Raw genomic sequence first — 24,388 nt, 5'->3', positions numbered from 1 at the left:
GATCCTGGCCGACTGGCAGATCCCTGGCGACTGGCAGATCCTGGCCGACTGGCAGATCTGGAAGAGTCTGGTTGACTGGCAGATCTGGAAGAGTCTGGTTGACTGGCAGATCTGGAAGAGTCTGGTTGACTGGCAGATCTGGAAGAGTCTGGTTGACTGGCAGATCTGGAAGAGTCTGGTTGACTGGCAGATCTGGAAGAGTCTGGTTGACTGGCAGATCTGGAAGAGTCTGGTTGACTGGCGGATCTAGAAGAGTCTGGTTGACTGGCGGATCTGGAAGAGTCTGGTTGACTGGCGGATCTGGAAGAGTCTGGCTGACTGGCGGATCTGGAAGAGTCTGGCTGACTGGCGGATCTGGAAGAGCCTGGCTGACTGGCGGATCTGGAAGAGCCTGGCTGACTGGCGGATCTGGAAGAGTCTGGCTGACTGGCGGATCTGGAAGAGTCTGGTTGACTGGCAGATCTGGAAGAGTGGCTGACTAGCAGATCTGGAAGAGTCTGGCTGACTAGCAGATCTGGAAGAGTCTGGCTGACTAGCAGATCTGGAAGAGTCTGGCTGACTGGCGGATCCTGGCAGACTGAAAGATCTGGCTGCTCCATGCTGACTGGCAGCTCTGGCTGCTCCACGCTGACTGGCGGCTCTGGCTGCTCCATGTAGGCTGACAGTTCTGGCGGCTTCTTACAGACTGGCAGCTCTGGCAGCTCCTTGCAGACTGGCAGCTCCGTGCAGACTGGCAGCTCCGTGCAGACTGGCAGCTCCTTGCAGACTGACAGCTCCTTGCAGACTGACAGCTCCTTGCAGACTGACAGCTCCTTGCAGACTGACAGCTCTGACTGCTCCATGCAGACTGACAGCTCTGACTGCTCCATGCAGACTGACAGCTCTGGCTGCTTCATGCAAACTGACAGCTCTGGCTGCTCCATGCAGACTGGCAGCTCTGGCTGCTTCATGCAGACTGGCAGCTCTGGCTGCGCTGAACAGGCAGGAGACTCCGGCAGCGCTGTAGAGGAGGAAGGCTCTGGCTGCGCTGAACAGGCGGGAGACTCCTGCAGCGCTGTGTCGGAGGAAGGCTCTGGCTGCGCTGAACAGGCGGGAGACTCCGGCAGCACTGGAGATGAGGAAAGCTCTAACAGTGCTAGATAGGCGGGAGACTCCGGCAGCGCAGGAGAGGAGAAAGGCTCCGACAGCGCTGGAGAGGCGAGGCGCACTGTAGGCCTGATGCGTGGTGCTGGTACTTTTGGTACTGGACCGAGGACACGCACAGGAAGCCTGGTGCGGGGAGCTGCTACCGGAGGGCTGGGGTGTGGAGGTGGTACTGGATAGACCGGACCGTGCAGGCGCACTGGAGCTCTTGAGCACCGAGCCTGCCCAACCTTACCTGGTTGAATGCTCTCGGTCGCCCTGCCAGTGCGGCGAGGTGGAATAGCCCGCACTGGGCTATGCAGGTGAACCGGAGACACCGAGCGCAAGGCTGGTGCCATGTAAGCCGGCCCAAGGAGACGCACTGGGGACCAGATGCGTAGAGCCGGCTTCATGGCATTTGTCTCGACGCTCAATCTATCCCGGCCGATACGCAGAGCTGGAATATACCGCACTGGGCTATGCACCCGCACTGGGGACACCGTGCGCACCACTGCATAACACGGTGCCTGCCCGGTCTCTCTAGCCCCCGGTAACCACAGGAAGTTTGCACAGGTCTCCTACCTGGCATAGCCATACTCCCTGTGAGCCCCCCAATACATTTTTGGGGCTGACTCTCGGGCTTCCGTCCGCGCCGCCGTGCTTGCTTCGCCAACCTCATTCTCCGATAACCTTCCGCGCACTGTTCCATCGAATCCCAGGCGGGCTCCGGCACTCTCCCTGGGTCGACCGCCCACCTGTCTATCTCCTCCCAAGAAGTATAGTCCATACTGTACTCCTCTTTGGGCTGCTCCTGTTGCCTTCTCTCCTGCTGCACCTGTTGCCTCTCCTGCTGCTCCTGCCTGTTGACACGCTGCTTGGTCCGTTGGTGGTGGGTGATTCTGTTACGGTTTTCTAGGTGTGAAGGAGAGTCGGACCAAAATACAGCATGTAGATTGCGATCCATGTTTAATCAAACAAACGTAACACGAATACACACAAAACACTACAAAACAATAAACGTAACGAAAACCGAAACAGCCTATACTTGTGTCAACTAACACAGCGACAGGAACAAAGACACTAAGGACAATCACCCACGACAAACTCAAAGAATATGGCTGCCTAAATATGGTTCCCAATCAGAGACAACGATAAACACCTGCCTCTGATTGAGAACCACTCCAGACAGCCATAGACTTTGCTAGATAACCCCACTAGCTACAATCCCAATACAAACACACCAGAACCCCAAGACAAAACACACCACAATACAAAAACCCCATGCCACACCCTGGCCTGACCCAATACATGAAGAAAAACACAAAATACTTAGACCAGGGCGTGACAATATACCAACGATCTTCCCTATGCCTTAGCTGAAACTCAAGCTACTATATTTGCAGATGATTCTACAATTTATGCAGCAAGACAATCGGTTCAACAAATACAGCAAGCTCTACACGGAAATTTGGAGAATATCAGGGAGTGGGTTTGCTAAAACAAGCTTGTTTTAAACACCAAGAAAACCAAAGTTATGTTGGTCTGTTCCACTAGGAAATGGCCAAAACAGCATGGGATACAATTAAGTATGGGAGGAGTACAAATTGAAGAAGTGGAAGAAACCAAACTATTGGGAGTGCAGCTAGACAACTGCTTATCATGTTCGTCTAAAATAACTAATCTATGTAAAAAAAAGAAATATTAAAACAGCATTCATAATCAGAAGGATAGCTAAATATTTACCAGGAAAAATTATTCAGCAAATAACAGAAGCATTAACTGAGGGTCAGGTGGACTACTGTTCTGTGGTCTGGGGAAATGCATCATCAAGTGAAGTTAGGAGGCTGCAGAATGCACAGAACAAAGCAGCAAGGATTGTTTTAAGGTGGAGATATGGTTCTTCTGTTGCAGTCATGTGCAATGTTCTTGGATGGTCATCAATCGACAAGATAATTGAAAAAAACGTGCTTTTTTAATTTCATAATATACATAATTTAAAACGGCCAAGTTCTATTCACAACTGTAATCAGTTGGTAAGAGACAGACATTCGGTAAATACTAGGAATAGATTGTCCACCATCTATGCGTCATCCAGAGAGGAAAGAGAAATAGGCAAAAGAAAATTTCGATTTAGAGGAATACAAATTGAATAAATTAACTGAGCAAACCAGAAACCTTTCAATGTATATATTCAAACATGATTTTAAAACGATTTTAATATAATACATAGAAAAGTTGTGGGACTATAGTAGATGAAGAATCAATATTTTTTAGATTGAGTATTTATTGGGTCATTATGTTAGTATATTAAGTATGTTTGTGATAGTATGTTATATGTGAAAATGTATTCGTATTATAAATTGTATTTTAATGTTTAACTGCACCTCAGATTGCAGCCCAAATAAATGATACATAGAGTTCAAGTAACAGACACATCTCAACATCAACTCTTCAGAGGAGCCTGCGTGAATAAGGCCTTGATGGTTTAATTGCTTCGAAGAAACCGTTACAAAAGGACACCAATAAGAAGAAGACACATGCTTGTGCCAAGAAACACGAGCAATGGACATTAGACCGGTGGAAATCTGTCCTTTAGTTTGATGAGTCAAAATGTGCGCTTTTTGGTTCCAGCCACTGTGTCTTTGTCAGAGAAGGTGAACGGATGACCTCCGCATGTTTGGTGCCATCTGTGAAGCATGGAGGAGGAGGAGGTGTGATGGTGTGGGGGTGCTTTGCTGGTGACACTGTCAGTGATTTACATAGAATTCAAGGCACACTTAGCCAGCATGGCTACCACAGCATTTTGCAGCAACACGCAATCCCATCTAGTTTGTGCTTAGTAGGACTATTGTTTGTTTTTCAACAGAACAATGAACCAAAACACACATCCAGGCTGTGTAAGGGCTATTTGACCAAGGAGAGGGATGGAGTGCAGTATCAGATGACCTGGCCTCCACAATCACCCGAACTTAACCCAATTGAGATGTTTTGGGATGAGTTGGACTGCAGAGTGAAGGAAAAGCAGCCAACAAGTGCTCGGCATATGTGGGAACTCATTCAAGACTGTTGGAAAGGCATTCCTCATGAAGCTGGTTGAGAGAATGCCAAGAGTGTGCAAAGCTGTCATCCAGGCAAAGGGTGAGTACTTTGAAGAATCTCATATATAAAATCTATTTTGATTTGTATAACACTTTTTGGTTATTATGTGATTCCATATGCGTTATTTCATTGTTTTGATGTCTTCACTATTATTATACAATGTAGAAAATAGTACAAATAAAGAAAAACCCTTGAATGAGTAGGTGTGTCCAAACTTTATACTGGTACTGTAGGGCTTGATTGATGTTATTGCATGCATGGCCTGAAGGAGGGTTTGTACAATCACGGAGATGGCAATCATACATCATGGCAATCATAAATCACCCACACACACATTCTATTTCGCACACACGATCTTAAAGATCACTTATTATCGAAAAGAGTCAGAAGTATTGGCAATGTCGTGAACCATGATTTAACGACACCATACTTTGTTGTAATGCCACAATTTTTCTTGGTTCATGTGGAGCATTAAATTACACCTACTCCAGTCAGCATGAAAGGTCATTGGCAGGTCAACAGTAAAATATGGCATGAATGTATGGCAGTGCTTGGGGAGCATCCCATCATAAAGCATTCTGTCCTTTTGGGCCTTTAGTAGTTGAACTGTTGGGATAAGACTGGGCATGGGCACAGGCATCTCAAATCAATACCCGGTCAGAAGAACTGACATTAGGAATCGGTGGTGCCTGCCTGTGTGTGTGTGCCTGTGTATGTGAATACGTATGTGAGCCTGCGCACTCGCATTTGTGTGTGTGTGTTCGTTCGGGCCAAGCCAAGGGTAGTGGATGGCTAAGTGAAGATGACTGATGTCCCTAATTGCTCTCTCATTACTCAGCCTGTGTAACAAGAAAATTATTCCCTCAAATTGTCTGAGTAGTTAACAGTTTGGAGAAGAGGCCAGAGAGAAAGCCAAGGGGTGCCTCCCAAATGGCACCCTATTCCCTATATAGTGCTCTACTTTTGATGAAAAGTATGGCACTACATACATAGAGAATAGGTTGCCATTTGGGACAAGATGTTCTTGGAACCCTTGTGGTGTGGTCTATGTTCAGCTATGTCCCGCTCTAGCTCAAAAGCGTTACAATATCTGAGGAGAGGACAGAGGAATAGGAATAAGGTGGACAGGACACAGGGAAACAAGACATCAGATAGTGCAGGACTATTTAGGACAGAGTGGCAGGACACAGAGGTAGGGTACCAGGTGTCTAGTGCCGGGGGAGTGCCTTTTTCAACTTGAGAATATACAGAGCTGGTAGAATTATTTCTGGAAAAATGTATTTAAATTACAATAAAAATTCCATGAAAAAACAATAAAATGACAAACCAAAGAAGTATGTTTAGCAGCCTAGAGGTAGGTAAATGGTGGTTTCTTCCCAGTCTTCTCTCTGTTGGCGGCGAGAATGATGAAGAACTGTAGGTTACGTGTGCAATGCGGAATCCCATCGGAGACTTGGCCACTTAACCTATGATTAGCTAATCAGAAAATTGAAAATAAATCCTTAGATCTGTGTCATCATTAGCCTCCACATTTAGCAGAGGAAAAGCATTTTTACAGCAGGCTAGCTGTCATAGACACCTTGTGGGGCATCAATGATCATGAGGAAGGTAAGGGATCAGCCCAGAACTACACGGCAGGACCTGGTCAATGACCTGAAGAGAGCTGGGACCACAGTCTCAAAGAAAAACATTAGTAACACACTATGCCGTCATGGATTAAAATCCTGCTGCGCACGCAAGGTCCCCCTGCTCAAGCCAGCGCATGTCCAGGCCCGTCTGAAATTTGCCAATGACCATCTGGATGATCCAGAGGAGGAATGGGAGAAGAAAATGTGGTCTCATGAGACAAAAATAGGGCTTTTTGGTCTAAACTCCACTCGCCGTGTTTGGAGGAAGAAGAAGGATGAGTACAACCCCAAGAACACCATCCCAACCATGAAGCATGAAGGTGGAAAAATCATTATTTGGGGATGCTTTTCAGCAAAGAGGACAGGACGACTGCACCGTATTGAGGGGAGGATGGATCAGGCCATGTATCGCGAGATCTTGGCCTCCTTCCCTCAGTAAGAGCATTGAAGATGGGTCGTGGATGAGTCTTTCAGCATGACATCGATCCGAAACACACAGCCAGGGCAACTAAGGAGTGGCTCTGTAAGAAGCATCTCAAGGTCCTGGAGCGGCTTAGCCAGTCTCCAGACCTGAACCCAATAGAACATTTTTGGAGGGAGCTGAAAGTCCGTATTGCCCAGCGACAGTGACAGCCCCAGAACCTGAATGATCTGGAGAAGGTCTGTATGGAGGAGTGGGCCAAAATCCCTGCTGCAGTGTGTGCAAACCTGGTCAACAACTACAGGAAATGTCCGTATCCGTGACGTGGATGATTTTCTTTTTTGTAGTCCGTGATTTTCTGTAGACCTTGTCACATACGTCTCATGACTGAGCCGTTGAATTGCGACTCCACCTTGTCCCTGTACCGGAAATTCGCTTGTTTGATTGCCTTGCAGAGGGAATAACTACACTGTTTATATTCAGCCAAATTTCCAGACCTCTTTCTATGGTTAAATGCGGTGGTTCATGCTTTCAGTTTTCACAGTGGGTACAACATCTCCACTTCTTTATAAACGCACTCACCAAGTCAGCGTATAGGTCGATGTTGTTCTCTGAGGCTGACCTGAACATATTCCAGTCCGCGTGATCAAAACAATCTTGAAGCATGGCTTCCGATTGGTCAGACCAGCGTGAAATGTTTCTTATCACTGGTATATCCTGTTTGAGTTTCTGCCTATAAGTCGGATGGAGCAAGATGGCGTTATGGTCGAATTTGCCGAAGGGAGGGCGGGCGAGAGCTTTGTACACATCACGGAAGTTAGAGTAGTAGCGGTCGAGAGTATTACTCCAGTGCAATGTATACATATACAGTGCCTTGCGAAAGTATTCGGCCCTCTTGAAATTTGCGACCTTTTGCCACATTTCAGGCTTCAAACAAAGATATAAAACTGTATTTTTTTGTGAAGAATCAACAACAAGTGGGACACAATCATGAAGTGGAACTACATTTATTGGATATTTCAAACTTTTTTAACAAATCAAAAACTGAAAAATTGGGCGTGCAAAATTATTCAGCCCCCTTAAGTTAATACTTTGTAGCGCCACCTTTTGCTGCGATTACAGCTGTAAGTCGCTTGGGGTATGTCTCTATCAGTTTTGCACATCGAGAGACTGAACTTTTTCCCATTCCTCCTTGCAAAACAGCTCGAGCTCAGTGAGGTTGGATGGAGAGCATTTGTGAACAGCAGTTTTCAGTTCTTCCCACAGATTCTCGATTGGATTCAGGTCTGGACTTTGACTTGGCCATTCTAACACCTGGATATGTTTATTTTTGAACCATTCCATTGTAGATTTTGCTTTGATGTTTTGGATCATTGTCTTGTTGGAAGACAAATCTCCGTCCCAGTCTCAGGTCTTTTGCAGACTCCATCAGATTTTCTTCCAGAATGGTCCTGTATTTGGCTCCATTCATCTTCCCATCAATTTTAACCATCTTCCCTGTCCCTGCTGAAGAAAAGCAGGCCCAAACCATGATGCTGCCACCACCATGTTTGACAGTGGGGATGGTGTGTTCAGGGTGATGAGCTGTGTCGCTTTTACACCAAACATAACGTTTTGCATTGTTGCCAAAAAGTTCAATTTTGGTTTCATCTGACCAGAGCACCTTCTTCCACATGTTTGGTGTGTCTCCCAGGTGGCTTGTGGCAAACTTTAAACAACACTTTTTATGGATATATTTAAGAAATGGCTTTCTTCTTGCCACTCTTCCATAAAGGCCAGATTTGTGCAATATACGACTGATTGTTGTCCTATGGACAGAGTCTCCCACCTCAGCTGTAGATCTCTGCAGTTCATCCAGAGTGATCATGGGCCTCTTGGCTGCATCTCTGATCAGTCTTCTCCTTGTATGAGCTGAAAGTTTAGAGGGACGGCCAGGTCTTGGTAGTTTGCAGTGGTCTGATACTCCTTCCATTTCAATATTATCGCTTGCACAGTGCTCCTTGGGATGTTTAAAGCTTGGGAAATCTTTTTGTATCCAAATCCGGCTTTAAAATTCTTCACAACAGTATCTCGGACCTGCCTGGTGTGTTCCTTGTTCTTCATGATGCTCTAGGCGCTTTTAACGGACCTCTGAGACTATCACAGTGCAGGTGCATTTATACGGAGACTTGATTACACACAGGTGGATTGTATTTATCATCATTAGTCATTTAGGTCAACATTGGATCATTCAGAGATCCTCACTGAACTTCTGGAGAGAGTTTGCTGCACTGAAAGTAAAGGGGCTGAATAATTTTGCACGCCCAATTTTTCAGTTTTTGATTTGTTAAAAAAGTTTGAAATATCCAATAAATGTCGTTCCACTTCATGATTGTGTCCCACTTGTTGTTGATTGTTCACAAAATATACAGTTTTATATCTTTATATTTGAAGCCTGAAATGTGGCAAAAGGTCGCAAAGTTCAAGGGGGCCGAATACTTTCGCAAGGCACTGTAGATACATACATACACTACCGTTCAAAAGTTTGGGGTCACTTAGAAATGTCCTTGTTTTTGAAAAAAAAGAAAGAATTGTCCATTAAAATTGATCAGAAATACAGTATAGACATTGTTAATGATGTAAACGACTATTGTAGCTGGAAACAGTGGCACGTTGTGTTAGCTAATCCAAGTTGATAATTTTAAAAGGCTAATTGATCATTAGAAAACCCTTTTGCAATTATTTTATTCCAGCTGACAACTGTTGTTCTGATTAAATAAGAAATGAAACTTCCCTTCTATAGACTGGTTGAGTATCTGGAGCGCCAGCATTTGCGGGTTCGATTACAGGCTCAAAATGACCAGAAACAAATAACTTTCTTCTGAAATTCATCAGTCTATTCTTGTTCTGAGAAATTAAGGCTATTCCATGCAAGAAATTGCCAAGAAACTGAAGATCTCCTACAATGCTGTGTACTATTCCATTCACAGAACAGTGCAAACTGGCACTAACCAGAATAGAAAGATGAGTGGGAGGCTCCGGTGCACAAATGAGCAAGAGGACAAGTACACTAGTGTGTCAAGTTTGAGAAATAGATGTCTCAAAAGTCCTCAACTGCAGCTTCATTAACCTGTTGAGTGTAGGGGGCAGTATTTTGATGTTTGGATGAAAAACATACCCAAATGAAACTGCCTATTTCTCAGACCCAGAATCTAGAATATGCATATAATTGTCAGAATGGGTAGAAAACACTCTAAAGTTTCCAAAACTGTCCAAATATTGTCTGTGAGTATAACAGAACTGATATTGCAGGCGAAAACCTGAGGAAAATCCAACCCGGAAGTGCTGTTTTTCCTGAAAGCTCTCTGTTCCATTGCCTACCTTCACTCCATTTAAAGGGATATCAACCAGATTCCTTTTCCTATGGCTTCCACATGTTGTGAACAGTCTTTAGACATCGTTTCAGGCTTTTTTTGAAAAATGAGCGAGAAATATCACATTTGGTCATTGGATGGCTGGGTGCCAGCAGCGTTTTGCATGCGCAACAGCTTGGAGCAGACATTTTCTCTCTCCTATTGAAGAAGCTACAGACCGGTTGAGATACTATCGATTATATATTGTAAAAACAACCTGAAGATTGATTATAAAAAAGGTTTGGCATGTTTCTACGAACTTTACAGATACTATTTGGAATTTTTGTCTGCCCGGTCGTGCCGCTTGAGCCTGTGGATTTCTGAACATAACGCGCCAACCAAATTGAGGTATTTTGGATATAAAAATCATTGTTATGGAACAAAAGGAACATTTATTGTGTAACTGGGAGTCTCGTGAGTACAAACATCCGAAAGATCATAAAAGGTAAGCGATTCATTTTATTGCTTTTCTGACTTTCGTGACCAATCTACTTCCCTGCTAGCTGTTTGTAATGTTTTGTCTGCTGAGAGAGATGTCCTTACATAAACGCTTGGTATGCTTTCGCCAAAAAGCTTCTTTGAAATCTGACACGCCAGGTGGATTAACAACAAGCTAAGCTGTGTTTTGCTATATTGCCCTTGTGATTTCATGAAAATGCAATATTTTTAGTAATTTAATTTGAATTTGGCACTCTGCAATTCAGCGGATGTTGACAAAATTATCCCGCTAAAGGGATGGGTGCATCAAGAAGTTAAATATTACCCGCAAAACATTAGTCTCAACGTCAACAGTGAAGAGGCAACTCCGGGATGCTGCCTTCTAGGCAGAGTTGCAAAAAAAGCCATATCTCAGACAGGATGATGCTGGATGAATGCTTGACACCATCTGTCAAGCATGGTGGAGGCAATGTGATGGTCTGGGGGTGCTTGGTGGTGGTGAAGTGGGAGATTTGTACAGGCTAAAAGTGATCTTGAAGGAAGGCTATCACTCCCTTTTGCAACACCATGCCATACCCTGTGGACAGCGCTTAATTGGTGCAAATTTCCTCCTACAACAGGACAATGACCCAAAGCACAGCTCCAAACTATGCAAGAAGCAGGGTATTAGGGAAGAAGCAGTCAGCTGGTATTCTGTCTATAATGGAGTGGTCAGCACAGTCAACGGATCACAACCCTATTGAGCTGTTGTGGGAGCAGCTTGACAGTATGGTACTTAAGAAGTGCCCATCAAGCCAATCCAACTTGTTGGTGGTGTTTCAGGAAGCTTGGGGTGAAATCTCTTCAGATTACCTCAACAAATTGAAAACTAGAATGCCAAAGGTCTGCAAGACTATAATTGCTGCAAATGGAGGATTCTTTGACGAAAGCAAAGTTTGAAGGGCACAATTATTATTTCAATTCAAAATCATTATTTATAACATTGTCAACGTCTTGTCTATATTTCCTATTCATTTTGCAACTAATTTGGAACCAAAAGGGACACAATACAGAAGTAGGGAAGGAGGGGGTAAAGAGAAATGGCACCACAGGCCACAATATAGAAGGAGGGAGATGGTGAAAGGGGATGGTACCAGAGGACACAATACAGAAGGAGTTAGGGGGGGTTAAGGGAATTGGCACCACATGACACAGTGCAGAGGATGGGAGGGTTGTACAGAGGGAAGGGGAATATTGCATCACAGGACACAATAGAGAAGAAGTTAGGGGGATAAGGGGTAATTGCACCACAGGACACAATACAGAAGGAAGGAGGGAGGGGGTAATGGTAATGGAAAATGCACCAAAGGGACACAGTAGGGAAGGAGGGGAAATGGCACCAAAGGGACACAGTAGGGAAGGAGGGAGGGGGATAAAGGGAAATGGCACCACTGTGACAATACAGAAGGAAGGCAAAGGGAAATGGCACGTCAGGAGACAAGGAAAATGGTACCACTGTGACAATACAGAAGGAAGGCAAAGGGAAATGGCACCTCAGGAGACAAAACAGAAGGAGGGAAGGAGGTAAAGAGAAATAGCACCACAACACACAATACAGAGGGAGGGAGGAATAGGAAATGGAACCACAGGGACACAATACAGAAGGGGAGAGGGAATTGGGTAAAGGGAAATGGTATCACAGGACACAATACAGAAGGAGGGGTGGAATGGGGTAACGCAAAATTGTGCCAAAGGACACAATACAGAAAGAGTTAGGGGGATTAAGGGAAATGGCACCACATGATACAATGCAGAGGGAGGGAAGGAGGGAGGGGGTTAAAGGGAAATGGCAGCACAGGGTCACAATGCAGAGGGAGGGATATAAAGGGAAATGGCACCACATGACAAAATACAGAGGGAGGGATGGGGGTAAAGGGAAATGGCAGCACAGTACACATAATCATGAATTAGGTAGGGGTGTCGGGTAATGGGAAATGCCATCACAGGACATAGTACAGAAGGAGGAAGGGAATTGGGGTGAAGGGAAATAGTACCACAGGACACAATGTGTTAGGAAGGAGGCTGGCAAAGGGAAATGGCACCACAGGACACAATAATGAATGAGGGAGGGAGGTGGGGAAAGGGAAATGGCACCATGGGGACACAATATAGAAGGACAGAGGGATTGGGGTAAAGGGAAATGGTATCACAAGACACAATACAGAGGGAATGAATGAGGAGGGTAAAGGCGTATGTCACCACAGGGACACAATAAAGAAAGGATGGGGGAGGTAAAGGGAAATGGCACCACATGGACACAATACAAAGTAGGGAGGGAATGGGGTAAAGCTGGCTCACAAGTGGCGCAGTGGTCAAAGGCACTGCATCTCAGTGTAAGTGGCGTCACTACAGTTCCTGGTTAGAATCCAGGCTGTTGGTCCGGGGTAGGCCATCATTGTAAATAAGAATTTGTTCTTAACTGACTTGCCAAGTTACATAAAGGTTAAATATATATATATATATATATATATATATATATTTTTAAAGAAGCAAAATTGTTCTACAGTACACAATACAGAATGAGTTAGGGGGTAAAGGGAAATGGCAGATCATGATCACAATACAAAGGACAGAGGAGATAAATACAAAATGGCACCAAACGGACATAATACAGAAGGAAGGGAGGGGGGGTAATTACATCACGGGGAAACATTTAAGAAGGAGGGAGTTGGGTAAAGGGAAATGGCAGCACAGTATACAGAAACATGAATTAGGTAGGGGTGTCGGGTAATGGGAAATGCCATCACAGGACACAGTACAGAAGGAGGGAGGGAATTGGGGTGAAGGGAAATAGTACCACAGGACACAATGTGTTAGGAAGGAGGGTGGCAAAGGGAAATGGCACCACAGGACACAATAATGAATGAGGGAGGGAGGTGGGGAAAGGGAAATGGCACCATGGGGTCACAATATAGAAGGATGGAGAGAGTGAATGGCAACACAGGAAACATTTTAAATACAGGGAGGGAGAGGGTAAAGGGAAATGGCACCACTGGACACAATACAGAAGTATTAAGGGGGAGTGGGGGTGGCAACACAGGGATACAATACAGGAGGGAGGGATGGAGTAAAGGAAGATGGCTCCACATTAAACAATACAAAAGTAGGTAGGGAGGGGGTAAAGGGTAATGGCACCACATGACACAATACAGAAGGATGGAGGAGGTTAGAAAAAGGAAATGGCACCGCAGGGTCACAATAAAGAAGGACGCAGTGGGGTAAAGGGAAATGGCACCACAGGGCACAATACAGAAGAAAGGAATGAGGGTGGCAACTAGAAATGACATCACAGGACACAATACAGAAGAAGGGAAGGAAGAGGGCAAAGGGAAATTGTACCATAGGACACAATACAGAAGGAGGAAGGGTGGCATAGAGAAATGGCATCATAGGACACAATACAGAAGGGGGAGAGAGGGGGTAAAGAGAAATGGCATCACAGGACACAATACAGAAGGAGACGGGAAAGGGGTAGAGGGAAATGGTACAATGGCTCTTATCACTTTCTATATGGTTTAAAGACTACTGCCACTTCATTAGCATAACTTTTATTGACTTTTTTGACACTTTTTGGAAACAAAAAAATAATAAGATCTCATGTTAAATACTGTTGACACAATATGGCTGTAGGTTCATCTTCCTTACCTTAAGCCCATTCTTGTGGGAAGCTTCTATAGACCACCAAGTGCTGACAGTCAGTATCTAGACAATATGCGTGAAATGTTTGATAATGTGTGTGATATCAACAGAGAGGTACAGTATATTTTCTGGGTGATTTAAATATTGACTGGCTCTCATCAAGCTGCCCACTCATGCAAAACAATGTAATCAGTGCCTGCAACCTGGTTGTCAGTCAAACTACCAGAGTATGTACAAACAGCACAGGAATGAAATCATCAACATATATTGATCACATATTTTCTTGTTATTTAACTAGGCAAGCCAGTTAAGAACAAATTCTTATTTACAATGACGGCCTACCCCAGCCAAACTCTAACCCGGACGACTCTGGGCCAATTGTGCACTGCCCAATAGGACTCCCAATCACAATCAGATGTGATACAGCCTGGATTCAAACCAGGGACTGTAGTGATGCCTTTTGCACTAAGATGCAGTGCTAGACCACTGCGCCACCTGGTAGCCATGACCAATATGACCAATATATATTCTCCTGCTAACAGCTCCTCTTAGATTAGCAGAATTCCCAGCCTGCTACGCTTTCCCCTTCCATTTGTTAAAGGTTACAATTTATATATTTTTATCAATTAGTATTTTTGAGTTTAACCACCATATTTGTTGTATTATTTGTTCTGTCTTTTCTGGTGGATTAAACTGAAATTGCAACCAACTTTCTATGGCTTGTTTTAAAAAATGACAATATTTTGGCAATGATTTCAAATAACCAAAAGTCAGCGAGAAAAAGGCCATTCTTGAACATGAGGTGAAACATTCTTACTAATTTGTAAATAAAGCCAGTATGTTATTTAGAATGATTTATTTCTGTTTTTAGATGGAGAGAAACCAAAAGCCCACCGTCGCCTCATAAAACCTTTTTTGTAAGAACATAGTACATGAGATTGATTTTAAGAAATGTAGCTTAATTAATTTGATTTAATATTATGGTGTTTCTATTCCAATTAAAAACAAAACTCTCAGGGTTTCCTTTAGGAAAATAAGGCGCTGTACAACGTGACCTTCATTTATTAACGTGACCAGTGATTTTGTTTTTTTTATTTTTTCCTGGTCACGTTAGTTTCACATTTTGTAATTGTCATGATTTTGCCTATTCAAAAACAAATGTGCAATTGACCAAAAATAAACTTTCTGAAGAGGCAAGAACAGCACGGGAATGCCCGTCTATGATATAGTGTGGTAGGTAGCCTAGCTGTTAACAGCATTGGGCTAGTAACCGAAAGGTTGCTGGTTTGAATCCCTGAGCTGACAAGGTGAAAAAGCTGTCAATGTGCCTTTGAGAATAGCACTTAACCGTAATTGCTCCTGTAAGTCGATCTGGATTAGAGCTTCTGCTAAATGACTCAAATCTAAATGTGATCTGCTTTTGACGTACAGAGCTGTTTGCTGGCCCAGGGAGGTTTTGGGAAAACTCCAGGCCAATCGATCATCCCTAAGTAGTCCACTTGGGCCAGGGAAAATAATATTGTAATAATGCTATTTTAAATCTAGGCTATATAATTGTTTAGAAAACTAATGGATTCCTGAAGCCGTTGGTGAAGTATTTATTTATATATATATTTTTTATCATGCATGACGCACTCATACAGTATAGCATATAGATAATCTGTCGGGCAGAAAGAGTGCACAGCTCTCAAACAGCTGGTTGTTGAGTCATATCTTATTTTTGTTTGGGCCATTAGCTTTGTTAGCACTGGCAGTAGCTTTGTCTGCACTGGCCTGGTGTGCCACTGTCAGTTAAGAACAAATTCATATTTACAATGATGACCTACACCGGCCAAACCTGGACAATGCTGGGCCAATTGTACACCGCCCTAAGGGACTCCAAACCACCGCCGGTTGTGATACAGCCAACTTAACTAAGAATTACATTTGACGATACAATTTCCCCCTACCCTCCTTGGCAAGAGTCTTTTGTCCTGCTAATATCCGATAATGGTGCTGAATAACATGACCGTGGTCTTGAAGCTGGGGGGAAGTGCAAATAAAATGTAGATTAAATAAACATCTGCATTTTGAATGTCTTTTATCATGTTATTTTATTAATGAAGCATAAAGATGTTGATGAATAACTGTTAGGGCCAAATTGGTGGATTTTCACACCTACAGCAGCCGGGCTATGAAGAGTAGCTTGTCAATTCATAAACCATGTGCCATGGAATGTCTTCCCAAACTATTTTGCAATCTATATGGCTCTCCGACATTTTGCGGTTGCATGTGGTCTTGAGTTAGAAACTTAACACTTTATAGTACCTAAGCATCAAATACATTACAAATTGGGGGATTTTCACACCTATAGTAGCCAGGCTGTAAAGAGTCTATTGCCCTGCCAAAACAAAACATTGTTTGCATGATGGGCTACACCTGCTACAGTATAACAGTACTACAGTGAAAAACAAGTGTTTGAAAACCTGTTTTACCTCTGAATGCTGTTTTTCCCCCTTCCCACTTGCCTCTTCCATTAATTTTCAAAGAATATTTTCCAGTTAACAAAAATGTGTTTACCTTCATTTAGCCTACTTTGTTCCAATGTTTCTGTCATTCAGTGATATTTATTCCCATAATAAATCTTTATGGATCGATATGGAAAATGACATGTGCAAGAGACGGTGGTAATAATTTCCCTTTAATAGACTATAATACATGGTGTCCAGGTCAGGGTAACCAAAACATTTCTTTATTAAACACTATCAGATAGAATGTTGGTACTTTTTAGCAGACACTTGCTTATATTCAGTCAACACATATATCATTTGAATATCCTGGAATATAATTGAACATTTGAATTTCTCTTAGAATAAAACCTTAGCATAACAACAGTTTTTAGTAAGTAATACTGTTGAGAAATAATAATAAAATAAGTATATTTTTCCGTGTGTGCGAGTGCAGGACAGAGGAATAGCAATTCTTACATTACTGTCCTAAATTCAATCAACTTCTTCATCCTCATCATTCAGTTAATTGAAATTACATTTTGAAGTCGTGCACAATTATCAATTTCTATTTGGTTTATGTCGCACATTCATTGTCAGTTTGAGAAACATTAGCGCCTTGGAACCCAAAAGCATAATCAGTGCTCTAACTCTACCTTGCGCTGGTCTGGAGCAATGAAGCAGTGACGCAAGGTATCATACTAAACCTCTAATCTCAAAACGTTGGTTGAGCAACCACTCAGTATCTGGACAAATGTGTGAAATGCTTGATAATGTGTGTGATATCAACAGAGAGGTACAGTATATTTTCTGGATGATTTAAATATTGACTGGCTTTTGTCAAGCTGCCCACTCAAAAAAAGCTTCAAACTGTAACCAGTGCCTGCAACCTGGTTCAGGTTATCAGTCAATCTACCAGGGTAGTAACAAACACCACAGGAATGAAATCATCAACATGCTAACATGCCAACATTACTAATGCAGTATCCAAATCCATCGGATGTAGTCATCACTTTATAGTAGCCATATCTAGGAAAACCAAAGTTTCAAAGTTTGGGCCTACTATAGTGTATAAGAAGTCCTACATGAAGTTGTGTAGTGAATATTATGTTGATTACGTAAATAATATTACATTTTGCTGGTCTGTGGTGTGTAATGAGGAGCAACAAGACGCTGCACTTGACACATTTATACATTTATAAATTTATTTATAAAATTGTTCCAGGACTAATAAGCATGCACCCATTAAGAAAATGACTGAAAACTTTTGAATCCCTTTGGATTGATGAGGAATTGAAAAAAGTGTATGGTTGAGAGGGATGAGGCAAAAGGTATGGTAAATAAGTCTGGTAGCACAACCGATTGTCAAATGTACTGCAAATTGAGAAACCATGTGACTAAACTAAATAAAAATAATCTTTAATATGAAACACAAATAAATTATATAAAGAATGATAGTAATAAGCTTTAGAGCACCTTAAATTACATTTTCTGTCAAAAAGGCAAACTCAGCTCTATCTTTAAATCAGATGGCTCATTCATCAAAAACCCACTGATATTGACAACTACTTTAATGTTAATTTTTTCATTGGCAAGATTAGCAATGTCAGGCATGACTTGCCAGCAACAAACGCTGACACTACACATCCAAGTATATCTGGAAAAATTATGAAAGACAAGCATTGTAATTTTGAATTCTGAAAAGTAAGTGTAGAATAGGTTAATTTTTTGTTGTTGTCTATCAATGACATGGTACCGGGGTTTAACAAACTGGATGTTACAAACCCTTAGTAAACTGTTGAAAAAATGGTGTTTGACCAGATTCAATGGTATTTTACAGTAAACAAATTGATGACAGAAGTACATGTAACAAGCAGGGAACTTACACAAATGACTATCTGAGAGAAATGTATGGTGAAAAGATTGTGGGGGCTGTTTTGTTAGATTTCAATGTGGCTTTTGACATTATAGATCACAGTCTGCTGATGGAAAAACAAATGTGTTATGGATTTACACCCCCTGTAATATTATGCATAAAGAGTTACATGTCTTACATAATCCAGGTAGAATCAGGAATTCCCCAGGGCAGCGGTTTAGGCCCCTTACTTTTTCAACTAAGCCAGTGTGTCTATGTATGCGAATGACTCAACACGATACACGTCAGCTGTTACTGAAACGACTGCAACACTTGGGATATGTGGGACGCTAGCGTCACCTGGCCAAAAGCCAGAGAAAATGCGAGCGCCAAACTCAAAAAGCCCCACATCTGAATGTTTTTTCCGCTGGGTTTCGCCTGCTACATAAGTTCTGTTATACTCACAGACATGATTCAAACATTTTTAGAAACTTCAGTGTTTTCTATCCAAATCTAAATCCAAATCTAATAATATGCATATCTTATCTTCTGGGGATGAGTAGCAGGCAGTTGAATTTGGGCATGCATTTCATCCATACGTGAAAATACTGTCACCCCCTGTCACCAAGAAGTTAACAAAAAACTGCAGTTTTTCAGAATGGATGGCAAGGAATAAAATAAAAAGCATTCTATTTGGGACAAATCATTCACTAAACCCTAAACCTCAACTAAATATTGTAATGTATAGTGTGGAAATTGAGCATGTTGAGTTGACTAAACTGCTTGGAGTAACCCTGGACTGTAAACTGTCATGGTCAAAACATATTGATAAAACAGTAGCCTTCTTAACAACACTATCAACAAGGCAGGTCCTGCAGGCCCTTGTTTTGTCACATCTGGACTACTGTTCAGTAGTGTGGTCAGGTGCCACAAAGAGGGACTTAGAGAAATTACAATTGGCTTAGGAACAGGGCAGAAGAATTGCCCCTTAAAAGTACACGGGGAGCTAACAATGATATGCATGTCAATCTCTGATGTCTCAAAGTGGAAGGGAGATTGACTTAATCACTTCTTGTTTTTGTAAGAAGTGTTGTATGTTTTTGTAACAAGCTGAATGTACCGACATGTCTGTTAAAAGTACTAGTACACAGCCATGCATATCCCACAAGACATAACACCAGAGGTCTCTTCAAAGTCCAGAACACACGAATGGAGGTGCACAGTACTACATAGAGCCATGACTACATGGAACTCTATTACACATCAGGTACCTAACTGATGAAAGCAGTAGAATCAGAATTGAAAAAAACAGGTAAAAATAAACCTCATGGAACAGCAGGGACTGTGAAGAAACACAAACAAAGGTAGACACAGGCATACGCACACAAGCGCTAGCACACACACTGTACACACATATATTTTATATTTTTGTATGGTGGTATTATACATTTTGTATTGTAGATATGTAGTGGAGTAATAATGTTATATGATATACTGTTTTATCCTTTGTTTTATATGTATTGTAATCTTTTAATGTGTTTGGACCCCAGGAAGAGCTAACGGGGACCCCTAACAAATACAAATATATACAAATACTGAACAAATACATTTTGCTTCTGAAATGTCCTACTAAACCCAGAGGTAGTTGAAACTCTCATGATCCAAGCTCTGTTTCAGGCATCTACTGTATGGAATGGGCCAGGCATCTCACATATCCACATGTCCACTCAACCATAGAGATCATATAATTCCCGATAATTCAGGAATCTAGGTACAGATCTAGGATGAGCTTCCCCTCCTCCAATCCTAACCTTAACAATAGCGGGATAAAATGCTAAACTTACCCAAGATCAGCATGTGTAGGGGCAACTTCACTCTACTCCTAAGTCCTCTTTACAATAAAGAAATTCAACTTCTACATACACAAAACAAGCTCTAAGTCTACCCGTTATATACCCATCCAGAGTCTTCTACCCAAAGACCCAGTCAAATAGTTCACAGCCGCCTACCTTCACAGTATGTTGAGTCCTCGTGGATGGAGGCAAAGCCGCTCTTGCACTCACACTCGGCTCTGGTATTCCGGTTTTTACACTCTGAATTTTCCCCACAAATGAGTCCCTCTGCACAGAAGTCGTAGCCTGGGAGAGAGGGGGACAAAGTTCTGACTCAACAATCTGGATTTGACTGAGATCACACAGGGTGCTGACAGTGGGGTAGAAACTATCCGTACAGTAGATGACTCAGTTGTTTCCTCTCTCGATCTGAACCCATCTATCCCTTCATTCCCAGAAATGACTAGTGCAAGTCCCACTCTCTGTGAAACCCCCCTCCAAACCACAGTGCTTCAGGATCCAAATGTGCTTCTTAAAGAAGGTGTGTAGGGGTAGACTGCTTGTGGTGAAAGCAGATATTAACAACACAGTGTTTGTCCTTTGTACGTCTGTATGCACCTAACACAGGGAGAGAGAGGGGGTGTCTGTTTGGGTATCTTAGACAGGAACTCTCACAGGTAGCTCCTGAGGAGACGCTGGTGGTAGGCAGGGACGGGAACTGTACGATGTATTTTACAAAATATATAAATGGGGAGAAGGCTTATTCAGGCTCAGTGGGGGTGTTAAGGAACATCATTGAGCAGTTTGGCTTAGTGGATGTTTGGAGAACTCGACATCCCAATACAAGACAGTATACCGTATACAGTTCTGTACAGTTCTATAGTGTTAACTAAAGTGGAAAACTCTAGAAATAGGTTGTTGGGCGCTACCATTCTCCCGGTGGGTTTTTCGGATCACCACAAAACCATGGCTCTGCAGTTTATTTCACCAGGGCCTCGGCAGCCATCCTTTTGGAAGTTCAATGTAAAGCTCTTACAAGATGCAAGTTTTTGCTCAGGTTTGCAAACTTTTTTGGAAAGGTGTGGGCAGTTAAGAGAGGAGTACGAGTCTTTGAGTCAATGGTGGGATATGGGAAAAGTCCAAATTTGGCTTTTCTGTCAACAGTATAGAGCTCTCTCATCCTCAGAGGCTAGGAGAGTATTGAGGGAACTTCTGCATAGTATCAGTGAAGTGGAGGTAGAGCTGGTGAGGGTGGCAAGGCAATGTAGGCTTCTAGGTTAATTTAGCTGAATTACTTAGGGACCTGAACAGTTTTTTCCAAGTTAAAGCAAAGGGAGAACTTGCAAGAGCTAGGTTCTCCATGCTCAAGGAGATGGATGCTCCCAGCTCCTCCTTCTTTGGTTTGGAAAGACCGAGTGATGAAGCCAAGGGAATGCATTGTCTGAGGCTGTTGGATGGACTGGACTTGTTTTACATGTTGGGTGAGAGCGTCGGGGTAGGAGAGTTGCCAATGAGCTGCCGTCCTGCCCAAAAAAAGTGGACGTGTGTGAACTTAAGAACTGGAGCCCTGTGGCTTTGCTCTGTGCGGACTACAATACATTTTCAACGGTCCTCGCTAACAGACTGATATCGCACCTGGACTCTACAGTACACAAGGACCAGACATAATGTGTACCAGGATGCTCAATCACGTACAACTTGTTCTTAATCAGGGACATGTTGGACTTGTTGAGAGTTTCTAATATGAACTTTGGACTGTTCTCTTTAGACCAAGAGAAGGCTTTTGATAGAGTGGACCATGAGTATCTATTCAATGTGATGTCTGTGTTTGGGTTTGGGGATAGGTTTTTGGCTTGTATGAAGATGTAGTATGCTGGGGCGTCATGTATGGTCAAGGTGGGAGGGGGGCTCAGTAGGCCCGTCTGAGTGAGGCTGGCATTAGATACGGATACCCTCTATCGGGGCAGTTATATACACAGGAGACTGCAGGGAGTGTGCTAGACAGGCATGGGTGTGTTGACAGGCATAGCAGTGTCAGCGTATGCATATGACATTTCTGTGATGGTCAGGGATGGGCAGGATATGCAGTCTGAAGGTGTGCGAGGGAGATACATCAGCTAAGGTGAACTGGGGCAAGAGCAAAGCTCTGTTATGTGGGGCAAGGAGGGATAGGGGCCCCCCTCTGCATCCAGTGGTTTGCTAGTGGGGTCGTGAAGGGCTTAAAGGGGTGTACCTGGGCTTGGAGAGGTGGGTCAGGAATAACTGGGAGGGGCTGTCACAGGCAGTGGTGTCAAGATTGGCCAGTTCGAGGTGTCTCCTGTCCCAAGTGTCATATAGAGTGAGGGTGCTGATAATCAACAACCTGGCGGCATCCTTCCTGTGGCATAAACTGGATGTCCTCAACCCCCCTCAGGCCATCACTGGCTGAGGGTGGCAGTGTTGTCCACAAAGGAGGACAGGGCCTGGTGGAACTGGAGAGCAGGGTGGCTCCCTTTCGATTAAAGTCGGCGCAGAGACTGCTGTTCCATACTGATGTTGGCTGGAGGAAATCAGCGTGCTCGCTGCTGAGGAGAGCTGGCAGATTAGGGTTGGGACCGGCAGCTGTTCCTCATGATTTTACTCTGTGGTTCTAAGGGCCTGGCAGCTGCTAAGGCCCACACGAGAAGGGGGTGTGGAGCCTCGGCTATGGGAGGAGCCTATCTCCCACAATCCAGTCATCCTTTTGAGATCGGTTCAATCGGTCACCCTGCAAAAGCAACTGATGGCAGCGGGTTTAATAAGGCTGGGCGACCTGCGGCTGCTGGGGGTGGAAAACACAGGAAGTCCTGGCACAACAAACAGGACTAACATCTCTTAGGCTGCTGGAGAGATTCCTGGGGGAGGTCCAGGAAGCACTGTCTGAGCCGGTAAGGGAGGTGTTTGAGCAGCCAAAGGGGAAGGGGCCACCAATGGTTCCGCCACTGCAGTTGACGGCAGAGAGTGGGTGGGAGGTAAAACCCTCTACAACCTTTGCATTAAGGTGAGGAACATTAGGAGCCTAACAGGAGTGAAGGCACATCAGTGACAGGGGATATGTGAGGCGGAGAGTATGGTGGGTTTTAGATGGAGGCTCTACAAACCCCCAGTACCAAAGAGGTCAGGGGACATCCAGTGAAGGGTTCTACATGGATCCCTGGCCACTAATAACTAATGGCACGGGTCGACCCTGGAGTCAGACAGGGGTGTCCTTCTTTATCACGAGTGAAACTGTGCATCATATGTTTTCTGCCAGGTTAATGCCATTGATGTCTCGGTTGGAATGTCTGTGTAAGAGGTTGGGGGTGGAGTTTACTGTCGGGATATTTATAATTGGTACAGGTATTCGAATAAGGAAAAGGCAAATGTGTGTTGTTGATTTTCTGTTTGCTCAGGCAAACTTGGCTATTTGGCTAACAAGGAGGAAGAGGGTCAAAGTTGGGAGATAACAGACCCTTTACTATTATTTAATGGGATGGTCTGCCTTAGGGTGGAATTTGAGTTCTATAAAATGGTAAAAAGTGGGGAGATGTTTCAGGAGATATGGTGTGTCGCTGAGGCAGATAGCTTGGGAAGATGGGTTGGATAGACGGTTGAAGAAGTGGTGAGGTTTTGGTTATTGTGATGTGTGATGTTGTCTTGTATCGTGGGGTAGAGGGCAAGGTGAGTGTGCAGCACAGGGGATATTTGTTTTTTAAAGGGGGGTGGGTGGTGAGGTTTTCATGAAATGAGGATGTATCATTAAAGAAAGACAAAAAGTCAAAAAAGTATCTCTCTCTCTCTCTCTGACATGTTTTTCTTTCTTTATCCCTCTGTCTTTCCTTCTCTGCAATCTCTCTCCCTCGCTCTGCATATACTCTCTCTGATATTTTTCTCTCTCTCTCTTTCTTTCTCTGGCATATTCTCTCTTTTTCTCCCTCCCTCTCCCTCTTTCTCAGAAGAGGTCTTACATGTACAAAGAATCAGAACTTGAGAGGTGGAAGTTTGGCTGACGCCATGAGGGAGACAGAAAAGGAAATGCACTTGCAGGCCTACAGCGTGCACACACACATCCCCCAATCCCTTTTCTGAGGGCTTTAAACCTTTCCATTCAGTGCAATGGAAAAGGTAGAAAATGCTGACTTAATGACTAGTAGGTAATATCCAATTTAAAAGGCCTCATTCAACCCATAAGGAGATAATGGCAGGTTATAATGGCAGGTTATGAGTGGAAGATGTCCTGAAAAGGAAAAGACTGCGCTCCTCTGCACTGCACTGATGTTTATCTGAATGGCCAAAATACATAGACCAAACGATAAGTCTTGGTTTAACAAATCTGAATTTGTTCAGTTGCAATTGACCATATTCATCTCCAAGGTGCGCATATTTTTTCCACATATCTCTCTTATTCACATCATTTCACAGTCGCCTGCCTCTAACTGT

General features: G+C 43.5%; 1 protein-coding gene across 1 annotated transcript in view; it reads right to left on the bottom strand.

The window, feature by feature from the left end:
* Positions 1-24,388, bottom strand: part of LOC112232151 (protein kinase C-binding protein NELL1-like) — a 439,953-nt gene that overhangs the window by 195,854 nt on the left and 219,711 nt on the right. The window contains exon 12 of the mRNA XM_042330745.1: positions 20,129-20,257. Coding sequence (XP_042186679.1) covers positions 20,129-20,257 — 129 coding nt within the window. The remainder of the gene's footprint in view (positions 1-20,128; positions 20,258-24,388) is intronic.

This window comes from Oncorhynchus tshawytscha, linkage group LG12, assembly GCF_018296145.1.
Source record: "Oncorhynchus tshawytscha isolate Ot180627B linkage group LG12, Otsh_v2.0, whole genome shotgun sequence".
Taxonomy (NCBI): domain Eukaryota; kingdom Metazoa; phylum Chordata; class Actinopteri; order Salmoniformes; family Salmonidae; genus Oncorhynchus; species Oncorhynchus tshawytscha.
This window is presented reverse-complemented; position numbering and strand designations above follow the sequence as displayed.